The 19,339-nt window shown below is 50.7% G+C and overlaps 1 protein-coding gene across 6 annotated transcripts in view; it reads left to right on the forward strand.

Annotated features, from left to right (window-relative positions):
* Positions 1 to 19,339, forward strand: part of LOC142905952 (fructosamine-3-kinase-like) — a 51,633-nt gene that overhangs the window by 22,560 nt on the left and 9,734 nt on the right. For 2 of the 6 annotated variants that reach the window (XR_012929981.1, XR_012929978.1), the window contains exons 2-5: positions 11,658 to 11,780; positions 12,635 to 12,792; positions 15,262 to 15,450; positions 18,228 to 18,354. Coding sequence is in view for 1 of the 6 variants with exons in the window: in XM_076053177.1 (XP_075909292.1) it covers positions 8,498 to 8,572; positions 11,658 to 11,780; positions 12,635 to 12,792; positions 15,262 to 15,280 (375 nt within the window). In the remaining 5 variants the exon portion in view is untranslated. Of the gene's footprint in view, positions 1 to 8,434; positions 8,573 to 11,657; positions 11,781 to 12,634; positions 12,793 to 14,957; positions 15,049 to 15,261; positions 16,410 to 18,227; positions 18,355 to 19,339 lie in introns of those variants that run through there. The other 4 variants (XR_012929979.1, XR_012929980.1, XM_076053177.1 and 1 more) reach the window with 4 other exon arrangements.

Genomic DNA, 19,339 nt, shown 5'->3' on the forward strand with positions numbered 1-19,339 from the left:
TCCTCAACCCTCACCTCGTTCTCACCCCTCACCTCGTCCTCCTCACCCCCACAGCTCATTCTTCTTACTCCTCACCTCTCACTCTCCTCACCCCTCGTCCTCCTCACCCCTCGTCCTCCTCACCCCTCGTCCTCCTCACCCCTCGTCGTCCTCACCCCTCGTCGTCCTCACCCCTCGTCCTCTTCACCCCTCGTCCTCCTCACCCCTCGTCCTCACCCCACGCCTCATCTTTCTCACCCATCGTCCTCCTCACCCCTCGTCCGCCTCACCTTTCACCTCGTCCTCACCTCTCACGTCAGCTCGTTCTCCTCACCCGTCGTTGTCCTCACCGCTCACCTCGTCCTCCTCACCCTTCACCTCGTTCCTCTTACCCCTCATCTTGTCCTCCTCACCACTCGACTCATCCTACTCACCCCTCACCTCACCTCACCCTCCTCACCCCTCGTCCTCACCCATTGTCCTCCTCACCGCTCGTTCTCCTCACCCCTCAGCTCGTCTTCCTCACCCCTCACCTCGTCCACCGCACCCCGCGCCTCGTCATCCTCACGCCTCGCCCGCCTCACCCCTCACCTCGTCCTTCTCACCCACACCGCGTTCTTCATACCCCTCACCTCTTCCTCCTCACCCCTCGACTCGTCCTCCTCACCCCTCGCTCTCCTCACTCCTCACTCTCCTCACCCCTCGCTCTCCTCACCCCTCGCTCTCCTCACCCCTCGTCCTCCTCACCCCTCGTCCTCCTCACCCCTCGCTCTCCTCAACCCTCGTCCTCACCCCCACACCTCGTTTTTCTTCTCACCCCCCGTCCTCACCCCTCGCTCGTCCACCGCACCCTGCTCCTCACCTCCTCACCCCTCGTCCTCCTCACCCCTCGCTGTCCTCACCCCTCGCTCTCCTCACCCCTCGCTCTCCTCACCCCTCGCTCTCCTCACGCCTCGCTCTCAGCCCTCATCTCGTCCTCCTCGCCCCTCGTCTTCCTCACCCCTCGCTCGTCCACCGCACTCCGCTCCTCATCCTCCTCACCCCTCACCTCGTCCTCCTTACCCCTCACGTCGTCCGCTTGACCCCTCACCTCGCCCTCTTGACCCCTCACCTCATTCTCACCCCTCACCTCGTCCACCTCACTTGTCCTCAACCCTCACCTCGTTCTCACCCCTCACCTCGTCCTCACCCCCACAGCTCGTTCTTCTTACTCCTCACCCCTCACTCTCCTCACCCCTCGTCCTCCTCACCCCTCGTCCTCCTCACCCCTCGTCCTCCTCACCCCTCGTCCTCCTCACCCCTCGTCCTCCTCACCCCTCGTACTCCTCACCCCTCGTCCTCCTCACCCCTCGTCCTCCTCACCCCTCGTCCTCCTCATCCCCCGTCCTCCTCACTTCTCGTCCTCCTCACCCCTCGCTCGTCAACCGCACCCTGCTCCTCATCCTCCTCACCCCTCACCTCGTCCTCTTTACCCCTCACGTCGTCCGCTTGACCCCTCACCTCGTCCTCTTGACCCCTCACCCCTTTCTCACCCCTCACCTCGTCCACCTCACTTGTCCTCAACCCTCACCTCGTTCTCACCCCTCACCTCGTCCTCCTCACCCCCACAGCTCATTCTTCTTACTCCTCACCTCTCACTCTCCTCACCCCTCGTCCTCCTCACCCCTCGTCCTCCTCACCCCTCGTCGTCCTCACCCCTCGTCGTCCTCACCCCTCGTCCTCTTCACCCCTCGTCCTCTTCACCCCTCGTCCTCCTCACTCCTCGTCCTCACCCCACGCCTCATCTTTCTCACCCATCGTCCTCCTCACCCCTCGTCCGCCTCACCTTTCACCTCGTCCTCACCTCTCACCTCAGCTCGTTCTCCTCACCCGTCGTTGTCCTCACCGCTCACCTCGTCCTCCTCACCCTTCACCTCGTTCTTCTTACCCCTCATCTTGTCCTCCTCACCACTCGACTCATCCTACTCACCCCTCACCTCACCTCACCCTCCTCACCCCTCGTCCTCACCCATTGTCCTCCTCACCGCTCGTTCTCCTCACCCCTCAGCTCGTCTTCCTCACCCCTCACCTCGTCCACCGCACCCCGTGCCTCGTCATCCTCACGCCTCGCCCGCCTCACCCCTCACCTCGTCCTTCTCACCCACACCGCGTTCTTCATACCCCTCACCTCTTCCTCCTCACCCCTCGACTCGTCCTCCTCACCCCTCGCTCTCCTCACTCCTCACTCTCCTCACCCCTCGCTCTCCTCACCCCTCGTCCTCCTCACCCCTCGTCCTCCTCACCCCTCGCTCTCCTCAACCCTCGTCCTCACCCCCACACCTCGTTTTTCTTCTCACCCCCCGTCCTCACCCCTCGCTCGTCCACCGCACCCTGCTCCTCACCTCCTCACCCCTCGTCCTCCTCACCCCTCGCTGTCCTCACCCCTCGCTCTCCTCACCCCTCGCTCTCCTCACCCCTCGCTCTCCTCACGCCTCGCTCTCCTCAGCCCTCATCTCGTCCTCCTCGCCCCTCGTCCTCCTCACCCCTCGCTCGTCCACCGCACCCCGCTCCTCATCCTCCTCACCCCTCACCTCGTCCTCCTTACCCCTCACGTCGTCCGCTTGACCCCTCACCTCGCCCTCTTGACCCCTCACCTCATTCTCACCCCTCACCTCGTCCACCTCACTTGTCCTCAACCCTCACCTCGTTCTCACCCCTCACCTCGTCCTCACCCCCACAGCTCGTTCTTCTTACTCCTCACCCCTCACTCTCCTCACCCCTCGTCCTCCTCACCCCTCGTCCTCCTCACCCCTCGTCCTCCTCACCCCTCGTCCTCCTCACCCCTCGTCCTCCTCACCCCTCGTCCTCCTCACCCCTCGTCCTCCTCACCCCTCGTCCTCCTCACCCCTCGTCCTCCTCACCCCTCGCTCTCCTCACCCCTCGCTCTCTTTACCCCTCGCTCTCCTCACCCCTCGTCCTCCTCACCCCTCGCTCTCCTCAACCCTCGTCCTCACCCCCACACCTCGTTTTTATTCTCACCCCCCGTTTTCACCCCTCGCTCGTCCACCGTACCCTGCTCCTCACCTCCTCACCCCTCGTCCTCCTCACCCCTCGCTGTCCTCACCCCTCGCTCTCCTCACCCCTCGCTTTCCTCACGCCTCGCTCTCCTCAGCCCTCACCTCGTCCTCCTCACCCCTTGTCCTCCTCACCCCCACACCTCGTTCTTCTTACTTCTCACCCCCCGTCCTCCTCGCCCCTCGTCCTCCTCACCCCTCGCTCGTCCACCGCACCCCGCTCCTCATCCTCCTCACCCCTCACCTCGTCCTCCTTACCCCTCACGTCGTCCGCTTGACCCCTCACCTCGCCCTCTTGACCCCTCACCTCATTCTCACCCCTCACCTCGTCCACCTCACTTGTCCTCAACCCTCACCTCGTTCTCACCCCTCACCTCGTCCTCACCCCCACAGCTCGTTATTCTTACTCCTCACCCTTCACTCTCCTCACCCGTCGTCCTCCTCACCCCTCGTCCTCCTCACCCCTCGTCCTCCTCACCCCTCGTCCTCCTCACCCCTCGTCCTCCTCACCCCTCGTCTTCGGCCCCCCTCGTCCTCCTCACCCCTCGTCCTCCTCACCCCTCGTCCTCCTCACCCCTCGTCCTCCTCACCCCTCGTCCTCCTCACCCCTCGTCTTCGGCCCCCCTCGTCCTCCTCACCCCTCGTCCCCCTCACCCCTCGTCCCCCTCACCCCTCGTCCTCCTCACCCCTCGTCCTCCTCACCCCTCGTCCTCCTCACCCCTCGTTCTCTTCACTCCTCGTTCTCCTCACCCCTCTCCTCGTCCTCCTCACACCTCATCTCGTCCTCCTCAGCTCGTCCTCTTCACCCCTCGTCCTCCTCACCTCGTCCTCCTCACCCCTCAGCTCGTCTTCCTCACCTCGTCCTCACCCCTCACGTCGTCTGCTTGACCTTTCACCTCGTCCACACCCCTCACCTCGTCCTCACCCATCACCTCGTCTCCCTCACCCCTCACCTCATCCGCTTTACCCCTCAGCTCGTCCTCCTCACCCCTCGTCCTCCTCACCCCTCACCTCGTCCTCCTCACACCTCATCCTCCTCACCCCTCGTCCTCCTCACCCCTCACCCCTCGTCCTCCTCATCCCTCGCCTCAACATCCTCACCCATCGTCCTCCTCACCCCTCGTCCGCCTCACCTTTTACCTCGTCCTCCTGACCCCTCGACTCGTCCTCTCACCTCAGCTCGTCCTCACCCGTCGTCGTCCTCACCGCTCACCTCGTCCTCCTCACCCCTCACCTCGGTCTTCTTACCCCTCATCTTGTCCTCCTCACCACTCGACTCGTTCTACTCACCCCTCACCTCACCCTCCTCACCCCTCGTCCTCCTCACCCCTCGTCCTCCTCACCCCTCGTCCTCCTCACACATTGTCCTCCTCACCGCTCATTCTCCTCACCCCTCGTTCTCACCCCTCACCTCGTCCACCGCACCCCGCGCCTCGTCCTTCTCACCCACACCGCGTTCTTCTTACCCCTCACCTCTTCCTCCTCACCCCTCGACTCGTCCTTCGCACCCCTCACCTCCTTACCTCTCGTCCTCCTCACCCCTCGTCTTCCTCACCCCTCGCTCTCCTCACCCCTCGCTCTCCTCAACCCTCGTCCTCACCTCGTTTTCCTTCTCACCCCCCGTCCTCACCCCTCGCTCGTCCACCGCACCCTGCTCCTCACCTCCTCACCCCTCGACTCGTCCTTCGCACCCCTCACCTCCTTACCTCTCGTCCTCCTCATCCCTCGTCCTCCTCACCCCTCGCTCTCCTCACCCCTCGCTCTCCTCAGCCCTCGCCTCGTCCTCCTCATCCCTCGTCCTCCTCACCCCCACACCTCGTTCTTCTTACTTCTCACCCCCCGTCCTCCTCACTTCTCGTCCTCCTCACCCCTCGCTCGTCCACCGCACCCTGCTCCTCATCCTCCTCACCCCTCACCTCGTCCTCCTTACCCCTCACGTCGTCCCCTTGACCCCTCACCTCGTCCTCTTGACCCCTGACCCCTTTCTCACCCCTCACCTCGTCCACCTCACTTGTCCTCAACCCTCACCTCGTCCTACTCACCTCCACAGCTCGTTCTTCTTACTCCTCACCTCTCACTCTCCTCACCCCTCGTCCTCCTCACTCTCGTCATCGTCACCTCTCGTCCTCCTTACCCCTCGACTCGTCCTCACCTCTCACCTCAGCTCGTCCTCCTCACCCGTCGTCGTCCTCACCGCTCAACTCGTCCTCCTCACCCCTCACCTCTCCCTCGCCTCGTCCTCCTCACCCTTAGCTCGTCCTCCCCTCCCCTCGCTGTCCTCACCATTTGCCTCGTCCTCCTCACCCCACACCTCCTTCTTCTTACCCCTCATCTTGTCCTCCTCACCACTCGACTCGTTCTACTCACCCCTCACCTCACCCTCCTCACCCCTCGTCCTCCTCACCCATTGTCCTCCTCACCCATTGTCCTCCTCGCCGCTCGTTCTCCTCACCCCTCGTTCTCCTCACTCCTCGTTCTCCTCACCCCTCAGCTCGTCATCCTCACCCCTCACCTCACCTCGTCCACCGCACCCCGCGCCTCGTCATCCTCACGCCTCGCCCGCCTCACCCCTCACCTCGTCCTTCTCACCCACACCGCGTTCTTCTTACCCCTCACCTCTTCCTCCTCACCCCTCGTCCTCCTCACCCCTCGCTCTCCTCACCCCTCGCTCTCTTCACGCCTCGCTCTACTCAACCCTTGTCCTCACCCCCACACCTCGTTTTTCTTCTCACCCCCCGTCCTCACCCCTCGCTCGTCCACCGCACCCTGCTCCTCATCCTCCTCACCCCTCACCTCGTCCTCCTTACCCCTCACGTCGGCCGCTTGACCCCTCACCTCGTTCTCACCCCTCACCTCGTCCACCTCACTTGTCCTCAACCCTCACCTCGTTCTCACCCCTCACCTCGTCCTCCTCACCCTCACAGCTCGTTCTTCTTACTCCTCACCCCTCGTCCTCCTCACTCTCGTCGTCGTCACCCCTCGTCGTCCTCACCCCTCGTCCTCCTCACCCCTTGACTCCTCCTCACCTCAGCTCGTCCTCCTCACCCGTCGTCATCCTCACCGCTCACCTCGTCCTCCTCACCGCTCACCTCGCCCTCGCCTCCTCCTCCTCACCCTTAGCTCGTCCTCACTCCTCGTCCTCCCCTCGCTGTCCTCACCATTTGCCTCGTCCTCCTCAACCCACACCTCGTTCTTCTTACCCCTCATCTTGTCCTCCTCACCACTCGACTCATCCTTCTCACCCCTCATCTCACCTCACCCTCCTCACCCCTCACCCTCCTCACCCCTCGCCTCCTCCTCACCCCTCGCCTCGTCCTCCTCACCCCTCGTTCTCCTCACCCCTCGCCTCGTACTCACTTCTCACTTCGTCCTCCTCACCCCTCACCTCGTCCTCACCCCTCACCTCGTCCTCGCCTCATCCTCCTCACCCCTTGCCTCGTCATCTTTACCCCTCAGCTCATCCTCCTCACCCTCACCTCGTCCTCCTCACCCCTCACCTCATCCTCCTCAGCTCGTCTTCCTCACCTCGTCCTCACCCCTCACGTCGTCCGCTTGACCTTTCACCTTGTCCACACCCCTCACCTCATCCTCACCCATCACCTCATCTTCCTCACCCCTCACCTCATCCGCTTTACCCCTCAGCTCATCCTCCTCACTCCTCAGCTCGTCCTTCTCACCCCTCGTCCTCCTCACCCCTCAGCTCGTCCTCCTCACCCCTCGTCTTCCTCACCCCTCGACTTCCTCACCCCTCGACTTACTCACCCCTCGACTCGTCCTTCTCACCCCTCATCCTCCTCACCCCTCGTCCTCCTCACCTCTCATCCTCCTCACCCCTCGCCTCATCCTCACCCATCCTCACCCCTCGTCCGCCTCACCTTTCACCTCGTCCTCCTCACCCCACACCTCGTTCTTCTTACCCCTCACCTTATCCTCCTCACCACTCGACTCGTGCTACTCACCCCTCACCTCACCCTCCTCACCCATTGTCCTCCTCACCCATATTGGATGGGTGATTGGGTAGGTGGGTAGTTCGGTGCGTGGGTGGGTTAGAGGTTGGGTAGGTGGCAGGATGAGTGGGTGGGTGAGTAGATAAGTGGCTGGTGAGCAGGTGGGTGGGTGAGTGCATGAGTTATAGATTAAGTGGGTGGATGGGTCAGTGTGTGATTTGGGGCATGAATAGGTGAGTGGGTGGGTTAGTGGAGTGTTGAGTGAGTGGGTCGTTGAGTTAGTGAGTGGGGGGTATGCAGGTGGGTTCGTAGGTAAGTGGTTAAGTGAGTGGCTGGGTGTGTTGATGAGTGAGTGGGTTTCGCGATTGAGTGGGTGCCAGGGTGATTGGGTTCATGAGTGCTTTGGCTGGGTGTTTGAGTGGTTGGGTGGGAGGCTGAGTCAGAGTGGAGCACCAGGGTATCAGAATGTTAACTCCCTCGCCATTTGTATAGGACATCGTGGGTTCGATCCCGATCGTGACGCCTGTATATTTGGAGTTTGCATGTTCTCTCTGTGGTTGCATGGATTTTTCTCTGGGACCTCAGAGTTTTTCATGTATATTTAGAAATATACATTCAGAGGCTTTGGCTGCTATAAATGTCCACGTGATAAGCCACTTCTTTGAGCTATCATTTGTTTGCCATGTCATTTCCGACAAGGATCTGTATAGCTCAGTGGGCCTTACCTGGTGAATTTAAAATAATTCAATTGTAGTTGAACTATTTTAAGTGAATAGGTGGATGAGTGGGTCGGTGGGTTGGTGAGTAGCTGGTTTAGTAAGTGAGAGGTTGGATGAGTGGGTGGGTGGTTGAGTTGTTGGTTTAGAGATTCGGTACGTGGCAGGGTGAGTGAGTGGGTGGGTGGCTTTACGAGTGGGTGGGTGGGTGGATAAGTCAGAGAATGGGGCGCCATGGTGGCTAGGAGATGTTAACTACCTCGCCTGGTATATTGAACTTCGTAGGTTCGATCCCGACCTTGACGCCTGCTGTATTTTTGAAGTTTGCATGTTTTCCCCGTGGTCGTGCAGGTTTTTCTCCAGTTTCTCCAGTTTTTCCCTGCACATTTAGAAACATGAGTATTTTGAGCATTTGGCTGCTATAAATTTCCCTGTGATAAGCCACTTCGTTAGGCTATCATTTGTGGCCAGGTTGGTTCTGAAAAATAGCTCTGGTAAAATAAAAAATGGTTTCATTTATAGTCTACATAGGATTGACTTCCCAGGAAGTAACACTCATTGTATAAACCCCAGAAGAATATTGTTTTGAGTCACCCAAACCAGAATGTGAACTGATATATTCGTATTTTCAAGCGAGGTTCTCAGCCACAGACCACCTGGACAAATATGATGTAGTTTAGTTTGCATATGAATTATTACTTGGGGTTTGTTGACATGATAAAGTTAATGTTTTCTTTGACAGGTCTATTGTGTTGTACACTCTGACAGGGGCTCAGGCTTGTTGGGGCAGCATCTGGCTGAAATGCACCTTCACAACAGAAGATTGGAGAGAGGCTTCACAAGGAAGAGAAAACTATCAGTATTGAATCATGAAAATGTAAAACATGTGGAAAACTAGGCCCACCGATCCAACCCTAGCATCATGTCAACTATGTATTATGTTGACATTCCTTCGCACTGAGAGTAGGCATGCCAATGGGATCTAATGAATATGTGTTAACAGGCGATTTGTGTGTAAACAAACACACATTTCATACAGCTGTTTATTAATCGTAAAAATCAAGCGATTGAGCTAGTGAATGAGATACACACATGCTGTCATTATTTCATACATGAACACAACCAGTGAGCCAGCGGTCATGATTTTCCACACCTAATCACATTCATCTCTTTGTTTTAGCCATCTTTGTGATGAAGGGAACTGTATTGTTCATGTGTGTGCAATGTACTTTTATATGAATTATGTTGGGTAATATATGAAAGTCCATCAGGGCAAACTCTTCTGCAAAGGAGACTTAGAGAATTCAACATTGCGTCCCTTTATATTTTTGCTAATCGCAATATTTTTCGATTTAAAGCTTTCGTGACTGCAGGAATTCATATTCTTGGTTCTTTCGGTAAAGTCACGTGGAAGGGAAATAATAAAATAGTACAAATAAAACATTATATAATAAAATTTTCACGAAGTTTCGGCCACAACACAAGCAGACGTCCTCAGATGAAGAAACAGAGCTGTCGGAAAGACAGCGTCTTAATGAACACTGGGCAGTGAACACTGGGCAGTGTTCATTAAGACGGTGTCTTTCCGACAGCTCTGTTTCTTCACCTGAGGACGGCTGCTTGCGTTGTGGCCGAAATGTCGTGAGAATTTTATTATAATATGTTTTATTTGTATTATTTCCCTTCTACGTGACTTTGCCGAAAGAACCAAGAATATAATCGCAATATGTTCAGGAGATAAATGTCAAGGTCTGCTAGCCAAAAGAAGGCTTTAGGAGAGAGTTCATGTAGTTTTGCTATTCATTCATTAAAGGGCAATAGAGTAAATGCTCAAATTAATGTTTTCAGCTAATTTTGTATATACGCTAGATTTACAAGTCTATAATGTACAGAAAATACCATGGTTGGCCAGACCATCGCTCGGCATCTGCATGTGGCTCCTGGGCAGTTCAAGTGTGGCTCTGCAGAGGCGCTGCTAATTTGTAACTCTTCAATTAAACTTTATATGAAGTGAGAACAATCTGGTATCGGAGGCAGGCCATGAGTACTCCCAGGGCACTGAGATTTCTAAACTCAAAATTCCACAGCCAGTCGACACGAGTCAACTTCTGTATGGCTAATCTTTATCTCTTGTGGCTCCCGCGGCCATCTGAAGATTATGGTATGCTGCTGGTAGGGTCAGGAAAGTTGGTCACCCTTGGTATATATCTGTATATGGGTTGATGATTTTGTGCAATGTTCAGCTGCTCCGTCACGACAGGGGTCCCAGTCAGTTTGAGACTGCTAAATTAAGGTTCTCATGTGCTTTACAGATTTTGATAAAAATTTCAGTCTTGAATTTCTCCCAACAGGTATGGACCCTGGGCAGGAGGATGTAGAGTATGTGGGATTCATACGGCTATATGCTGTGGTTACATCCCACATGTGATCTCCGCTTTAAAGTCATGAAACTGGTTGTAGCCCATTTAAATTTTAATATACCCGTTTAACACGTAGGCTTTCGCGGCCAATATCATCCATAATATCGTTTTTTTTTGGGTTAGATCGTTGAAATATAAATTTGTCGTTAAACCCGCCACCACCGACACAGCCAATTCGTAAGGTTTGTCACATAAACAAAACATTCCAATTCGTGAAGGGCTCACAAGTGACGTAATCACATCTATCCCTCCAAGGAATGAAACAGGAGGATTTCTCTACGAATTTGGCTGTCCACCTAATGATGATAGTTGTAATTACTGGCGAAACGTCATACTCAGATTGTAAATGTTGTGGATTTTCTCTCCAACACTTCTGTTTGCTGTACAAGTAGCGGATTGGCATGTTCCGTTTACGTGACAACCTTACTAATTGGCTGTTAGGTGGTGGTAGGTTTAACGGCTCATTTATTTTTATGCGATCTAACCCAGAAAAACTATATTATAGATTTAATGTACCCTTTTGTTGAAGGACAGCCTGGGTGACCAAAGTTTTATAGGAACGGCAATAATGTTTACTTGATTAAATTAGTTTTATCATGGAGCGGTGAAATCAGCTGTTGTTCAGATGTCAGTCTAATTAGTATTACATCGTAGAAATATGAGAGTCCTTTGTGTAATAGTCTATTAACCACTGATGATGGTAACATTGGTTTAAGGTTACATTTTAAGAAGAACTAGATTGGCGTACATTTTATCTTGCATAAGTACACAAATTTATAAAACAATATATTTGATTAAAAAAATGCATATATTTTCTTCCATTGCACACAGTTGTACCATTGATAACAGGGCACACAGTTACAACTGACATCACCAGATGTCACTCAAGTTCCCTCAGAGATCGATCTTGCATAACCAGTGTTCACATAATCAGTTATGTTTTCGCTAATTACCAATTACACTCAGCCGGGTTTGACAGACTTGTATGAATGTATGTTGAACTTCCTTTCCACCGTACATAGCCAACCGTGCTAAACGGAGGTGTGGGAATTAAGTGCAGAACCTATCGTTAGGATCAATGCTGTTGTATTTTTTATGAGGATATCAATTGGTGGCTGAAATGAGATGTTCAAAGACTACACCATGATAATCGGTACATAACATGAGTGTCGAATTATGTCTTAAGAATTACCCAGCCATTTGTACGTAAATTTCAACGTTGCTGGGTGACATCTTAAGTCCGTGTTCTTCATTGCAAGGCCCGCGGGCCGGTGGCAGTCCCTGGTGTCCTTTTTACTGCGACCCCTGACGTGCAGTCCCCGACAATACACACAAGTGAAAACACCCCATCATGCTGTCAAACCCCCCAATGGTTTTAAATGTGAGGTGGCTCTTTCACTGATAATGTCTTATTCGCGAAAGTGGCCCCCCTCTGAAAATGAGTGAATATCACTGTTTTAGGTCAAGGATTGGCCAAATAAAGTAGGTATTATTTGCTTATGTTTCTAAATGTCCGTAATAAAACTATATTTATGCCACCAGCTGAATGAGTGGCAGGAGGACTGGGTGACGTTCTTCTCACGGCAGCGACTGCAGCTTCAGCTGGACATGATAGAGAAGGACTACGGTGAACGGGAAACCCGCGAGCTCTGGTCTCGGCTTCAGGTTCGTAAGCTGTTTCACTCTCGCCCTTAACCCTTTCCTGTTCCGAGACGACTGCTCATTTCAGGATGGGTCTCGTTCACCGAATCTCGGGACGCGCAAGCGGTTCAGCGGTAATTTTATTTAGAGAGGCATAGCGCCGTTGTTTTTAAAGACATTGTACTCGCCACAGAGCACCGTAGCGACAGGACAGCACTCTGTTATAGCTGGTACCAAACTGTGCTACACACCTTCCCGCACGGCCTTGTGGGATCCTCGGTACTAATAAAGTTTTTTTAATATTTACTTCCTATTACGTTCCGATGACGTACACGAGATTCAGCGGTGAACGGGATGCACCCCGCAACTTGCAGTCATCTCGGAGCAGGAAAGAGTTAATACATGCAGCAGTGTAGCTCATCATGTGCACAGCCATATGGGAAACCCATTTGATCGCAGTGGGTTTTCGAGGTGACTTTAAAGGTAAAGTGGTGTTTCACACGCAGGCTTTCGCGACCAATATTATTCATGATAAAGTTTTTTTTGGCTTAGATCGTGTCAGTGTAAATGCGTCGTACACCCACATCCACCCAACACAGCCCATTAGTAATGTTTCTGACATGAACAGAACGTGCCATTTATGTTATTGCTTCGGCACTCTGGTGTGTTAGAGAGGAAATGCAGAACATTTTCAAACGAGTACGACCTTTCGCTGGTGATTACACCCAGCATCATCAAGCAATTGCCAGAAGCGTTCTGACTTCTGGCAATTGCCTAATGGCAATTGGAGGTGGGTGTACGACGCATGTAAATTTATGCGATCTAACTCGAAAACAACGTTATGAATAAAGTGGTGTTGTTTTTTGCGTGGTGTGCAGCTTCGGTTGGGGGATTTTTTCAGGGACGTAGAGGTGGTTCCGGCACTGCTCCACGGTGACCTATGGACTGGGAACGCTGCAGAGATTCATGAAGGGCCCGTGATCTTTGACCCAGCCTCCTTCTATAGGCACTCGGAGTACGAGCTTGCCATCGCTGGGTAAAAAAAGCTACAAACAACCAAAACAATAGCAGCAACTGCCGTTCACTGCCCTGTCTGTGGCATGCAAGGTTCATTCGTATAACCTCTGTGGCAAGGGCTGGCTCATTAAATAAATAACAGAGACCAGGTAGAGTTGTGGTTGAGATCTCTACATGCTGAGGTCTCCACCCTCTATATTTGCTAACTTACAAAGACTCATCCTTCCTTGCTAAGGCTTTTTGGGCAAATCCTGTTAAAGCTGATACGGTGCACAAAACAATAGTGGACCGATAAAACTCTTATTTATCCACGGCGCTTGAGGATGCTTGAATGTTCCAGAAACTCAGTTTGTCGAACAAGGAACTCGTGGTTCAGAGACAAGTTGCCACTGATGTGCTTTACCAGGAATCCAAGCTGAAGATAATTCATTACACGTCAAATGGAATTCAAACCCTCAGAGCTGGGATATGCTTCAGTGAACAAAAACACATTTGACATTATGTTTACTGAGCAGCCATTGGTGACCAAGTTGAGACCACAGCATTCCTGCCCTCAATTCGCAGGAACGTTTGTTGATAGATGGCTTACTGGATTTTGAACGGAGGACCTCAATGGCATTGGCTCGGTGCTCTGACATTGAAATTAACCTCGAGCCACTCAATTACCTGCATTACGTTGAATTTGTGAAAATGTTCATTTTGATTTTAAAGCTTTCGTGACTGCAGTAATTCATATTCTTAGTTTTTTCGGTAAAATCACGTTGAACTGAAACAACAAAATAATAAAATATATATAAAACAATAAAAAAAATTCTCACGACGTTTCGACCATAACTCAAACGGTCGTCTTCAGGTGTGTTGGTTCGCATAAATTAATTTTTAAACGGCGCATTTATTTATTTATAAAAACCGTTAGCGCCACACGCAACGATTTGGCAGTTTACCCAGGACTAGTCCATCTATATTCTGAAAAGAGGAGGGGGGAGACGAAATTTTGTATAATGTATGCTGTCTGAAAGCCACTGTAAGCGTGAACAATCAATTAAGACCTGAAATGGTTTATCAAATCTTTCCAATGATTGCTAAGATAGAATCCATCTTCTCGGTTGAAATTGTCTCTGTGCTTGTATATGTGGATAGCCTCATGAACGAATCTCTCATGGAAGCCAGATGGCTTACAAAGAACCTCTGTCTTGGAAAAGTCAATGTCATGTGAGCCTACTGAATTATAACAATGATCTGCCACGGCCGAGGTGTTGGTCCTACCGTGTTTAAGGTCTGCTTTGTGTTCACGAATGCGGTCCGAGACATGGCGTTTGGTTTCTCCAATGTAACTACTACCACAGAGGCAACTTAGTTTGTAGACACCAGGGTATTGTATGTCCGGAATCACATCTTTTACAGACGGAACCAGATCACGGATTTTATGTAATGTGTTGAAATGGACCTGGATCTTGTGTTTATTCAAGATTTTGGAGATCTTTTTTGTGATCCCAGCAATGTAGGGTAATGTGATGGTTTTGAAAGGCTCCTCAAGAGGGTTCTTCTTCATGGTTTGAGTGATAGCTTTGCGGATTGTATAGTCGGAGTAACCATTAGCCCTAAGAGCTTGGTGTACGTGCTTGAGTTCACTGCTTGTGTGTTCCTGGTCAGATATGCATTGGGCTCTATGATACAGAGTCTTGATGAGAAAATTCTTCTGTGATGGATGGTGGTGGGAATCCGGTTACAGATAAGCATCCGTATGGGTAGCTTTCCTGTAGACAGAGTGGCTCATTGAACCATCAGGTCTCTTTTTAATTAGGACATCCAAAAAAGGTATCTTGCCATCTATTTCGACTTCCATGGTAAATCTGATGGCTGGGTGTATGGAATTGATGTGGTCGAAGAATTGGTCTAGAGCAGGCCGGCCATGTGGCCACATGACAAAAGTGTCATCCACGCACCTCTTCCATAAGGTTGGGCGCAGAGTGGCAGTCTGGATGGCGTCAGTCTCAAATTTCTCCATGAAAATGTTAGCTATAACTGGAGAAAGGGGGGAGCCCATTGGGGTGCCCTCAGTTTGTTTGTAGAAAGTTCCATTCCAAGTGCAGTATGTATTGGTTAAACAATGTCTCACCAGGGGGGGTACCTCAGTGTTTAGTCCTTGATGAACTAAGTCTTCAATGATTGCAATGGTGTCAGGTACAGGAACCTTGGTGAATAAGGAAACTACATCAAAACTGACAAGCAGGTCGTCTGGGGACAGGGAAATACCCTTGATTGTCGATACCAGGTGAGTAGAATTTTGTTCTGAAGACGACCGTTTGAGTTATGGTCGAAACGTCGTGAGAATTTTTTATTGTTTTATATATATTTTATTATTTTGTTGTTTCTCTTCAACGTGACTTTACCGAAAAAACTAAGAATATGTTGTTCATTGTTATGTTGTTCGTGCTGGAACAGCAGCATTGTAAGATTTTGAATGTTTGGTGTTGTTTGGGTACAGGATGTTCCAGGAGCTTTAGCTCTACGCTTCACTCATCCTACCACGCTCTCATCCCAAAGTCACAAGGCTTCGGCAAGAACCAGAAGCTCTAGCAACTCTTCCACTACCTGAACCACTGGAATCACTTTGGGACAGGATACCGAGGGTCATTCATCTCCACCATGCGCAGTCTCCTCAAGTGAATGAACGGTGCAGGAAATCGTGGGCTATGGTGTATGACTATAAAAATTCTTATCGGCCATGATATACATTGTTGAATAAAGGCCTTCCCTAAGCCACCACTCAATCTCACAAAACTAGTCCATTTAAATGCTGTGCAATGCCCTAGGCATTCCACGTGAGTGTGACCGGGGGTCCCTTTGTTCCACATCCTGGCCGTGATCTCCACGCGAAAACTGGGTCAGTTAATGTCCGAATCAGAATCTTTAATTAGGCTGGACGAATCTGATGAGCTATTAAGCTCTTTTTCACAGATGTCCAGTCGGGGCGAGTCAGAAAGTTACAACAACAAACAACAATACAAACAGATAGGAGGGCAAAGTAAAGGAACGCGAAGCAAATTTTGACTTAACTTTCGTGACTGCAGGAATTCATATTCTTGGTTCTTTCGGTAAAGTCACGTAAACACCAAACAAGAACAATAAAATAAAGACCGCTTGTGTTGCGATTGAAACGTCCTGGGTTTTTTGCTTTTATTATTTTCAATTTATTTTTTATTTGTTTTTTTATTGAATTTTTTTATTTAATTTGAATTTTATTTCTTGTTTTCTATTTACGTGACTTTACGGAAAGAACCAAGAATATGAACGCTAAGCAAGTCATGAAATAAAAATATATAAGAGTTCAAATTGCATTAGTGCATCAATTCCTGCCAAAATTTTTTTATCACCAAATGCCATTTTGGGCAAGGCAGCATAACAAAAACAATCCCAGATGTTTGACTAGTACCAGTTACAGTGTATGTTTTTGTTGTTGTTTTGCTATGGGAGTAAACCCTTGCAGAGAAAGGGACCAGAATTAGGAAAGCGAAGCCAGGCACTCCTTCAGAAGATGCCATGCACGGGCGTGACCACTGCACCACCCTGACGCCCAAACAAATGGAATTCAAATAATCTGCAATACTGGCAAATAAACCCTATTAGTATCAACCGAATGTCTGGACAATCTGACCCCCTCTACACAAGCAACAGCTGAGAGTCAACGCTGTGATGCTGTGCGATTGGTGCAAGCGACCCATCGTTGTGTTTTAATGTTGAGCGGTTAAACTTGCACTGTTGTGGGGTGAGGTCAAGGCCAATGGCTGCTTCCAGCGGTGTCAAGATCAGCGTTTTGAAGAGGCTCACGAAGGATGATACTTGGCAGTTGGGTGCAGTCTCCCTCCATTAACAACAGAGGGCAGAGGAGCGACGCTCACAACAATTGGCTGAGCACTGGGCGTATACAACGCATGAAGTCGGCAGCAAGTTTATCTCAGGGAGTTGACCCGCACACGACAACTGGGTCTGTCCCGCGTGTTCACGCTATAACGCGGTTGCCTTCATTTAGGGAACGCGCACCGCCATAAGGCGACTTGTGAGCGGTCGACGCCGAACTACTTTCTTGAGCTGCGCGGTTGAGCGAGACGAGACGGTAACGCGGCGGCGTCCCCCCAAGTTATTTGTAACCCAATTCTGACTGCGCGTGGACATTCATTACGGGGGAAATAGTTTTCGCTTAGCGCGGCACTTTTCAGGAACGCATCTACTGCGTTAAACGAGGACCCGCCGTACAGGTGCTGTGCACTGTACTCGGAATCAAAATCTGTTTTGACCCTGGAGAAATCCGAAGCGCTATCAAGCTCTCACTCACAGGTGTCCAGTAAGAGGCGGTGGGGGGGTCACCAAGTGACACGCAGCTTGACCGTGGAGTAGACTGCGAGGACGCCAACGTCGCCTAGGCAACGCCGCCCCTCTCTGGCTCTGCCTGCCTCGCTCTGTGCACGTGAGGTGTCAACCACGTGACGCGGGCCACTGCGCGCGTTGCGTCACCGCTCACCGTGGGGGGCCCCTCCGCTACGTCCACATCGTACAGTCGCACATTCATTAATAGTCACACTCTTAATCATGTTTATGGTCATCGTCATTAAAGGTGAGTTTAATAATAATACCACTACTACACAATGTGTGCATTAATATATACGGCATGAATAAAACGCACCTGTAAATATCCTAAGTAAGTTTGACCTGACATTATTGCACAACAATTGCCCAGCCACCGTGGGATGTTTATCCTCCAATGTGTATCTGGCTCTGACCTGACTTATATAAAAGTGCAGCTCTGCAATTGCTTGGTCACACCACCGCTGGTGAAAATACCTTCATGAGAGCGAACTCTTTACGAGTAATTGGTCTAATTTTCCATTTAACAATAGGTTTTACCCATTCTGGCAATACAACAGGTGTCAAGATGTTAAAACACCAAACAGAATCCTCATTCAAGGAATCCTGTCTGGATTAACCACGTACTTGTGGTGAACATGGAAACATGCTCTGATAATATATGCATTGTCTTTGAAACTGATTAGTCCACACCAGGAAGGTCCCATATTCTACTTTTCCACGTTGACCAGATGTGTTGGAAGAGCCGGCTGAAAGCCACACTTTGCTGGATCACACGTGACTTGCCGATCAGCTAACTGTGGTGTACCCATTTAGCGACCTCTGGTCTGTGAGTTCAGTTTACTAACCACTAACAGCATGGCAGCTTTCTAAGTGGCTTGTGTGACAATTAACCCATGTCATTATCTCTTGCACAGCCTGAAATAAGTTTTGGCGTCAGGGATGGAAATTATGACTCACCCACCTGCACCTGCCTTGTGCTCCCAGACACCTAAGGACCTTACTACCGCTGTGAGAAATTGACGGGCGTAGACTGCTGCATGGCGATGATGTATTCACGTCGTTCCTGCTGTTTTCCTCTTTTGCTAGGTGATGCAATTGGTGTGCCAACACCTCCAGATGCAGTTCCTGAAGGACGTGGGCATTCGGGACATGTTCGTTTTGCCTGTGATGAATGAGTTTGTCCAAACACAGGGAAGTCAGCCTGTTCATCGAGGTGCGTTTCCCATGTTTATTTCACTCGATTGGTCGTCTGTTTGCAAGGTCATGCTCTGCCCAGAGGTCACCCACTGAGATTTTTTTTACCGTAACATTACCGTCACTTGGGTTTGCTGATCGATTCAACGGGGCAAAAATATTTGTAACAAGCGTAAACATGGCAACGTGATCATTGTCAGACCACGGAGGACCTTCAGAATGCCGAGTATGATCTTTAAATTGATCCTGGACTCAGTCGGGGGATATTTGAACAATTTGAATATTGGGGCGATATTGTCTTGCTACGGGTCTGAGTGAGAAGTCTCCCAGCGGTTTTTTGAGTCCATAATCGAGATTTTTGGGTTAGAGCACGTAAACATGCACTCAATAATACACTAAATATGCACTATTTATTTATATATACAGTGAGGGAAAAAAGTATTTGATCCCCTGCTGATTTTGTACGTTTGCCCACTGGTAAAGAAATTATCAGTCTATAATTTTAATGGTAGGTTTATTTGAACAGTGAGAGACAGAATAACAACAACAAAATCCAGAAAAAACGGATGTCAAAAATGTTATATATTTGACCCCCTCTCAATCAGAAAGAAATTAGGTTAGCTTTACATTTGACTGACAGTGAATCAGCAGAAGAAGCAGTCATGTTGTCTATGTGTTTCCAATCAGAAGGTGACATTTTTTGTGTTAACATTAAATGAGCTTGTAGGAGAGTCCTGTCTAAAGTATCGAGTTCAAATCGGAGTAGCCTTATCCTCTGAGATTTAAGATAGGCTGGCCTTAAACAGAATCTGTTTAGAATTTGGAGAAGATACAGCAGAAGAAATGAGTGTGAAAGCGATGGGTATTACCTTGTGATCGCGGCATCTTTTGAGGAAGGTAAGAGTCTCGATGAGCTGTGACTTCTTGTCCCGTTGTCTGTTTAAAGCTCTAACAGATAGGTGAAAGCCCTCCCCGTAGAGGTTATCAATTCTAGATTTAAAGCT

This window comes from Petromyzon marinus, chromosome 59, assembly GCF_048934315.1.
Source record: "Petromyzon marinus isolate PM22_M1 ecotype Great Lakes invasive population chromosome 59, UKy_Petmar_22M1.pri1.0, whole genome shotgun sequence".
Taxonomy (NCBI): Eukaryota; Metazoa; Chordata; class Hyperoartia; order Petromyzontiformes; family Petromyzontidae; genus Petromyzon; species Petromyzon marinus.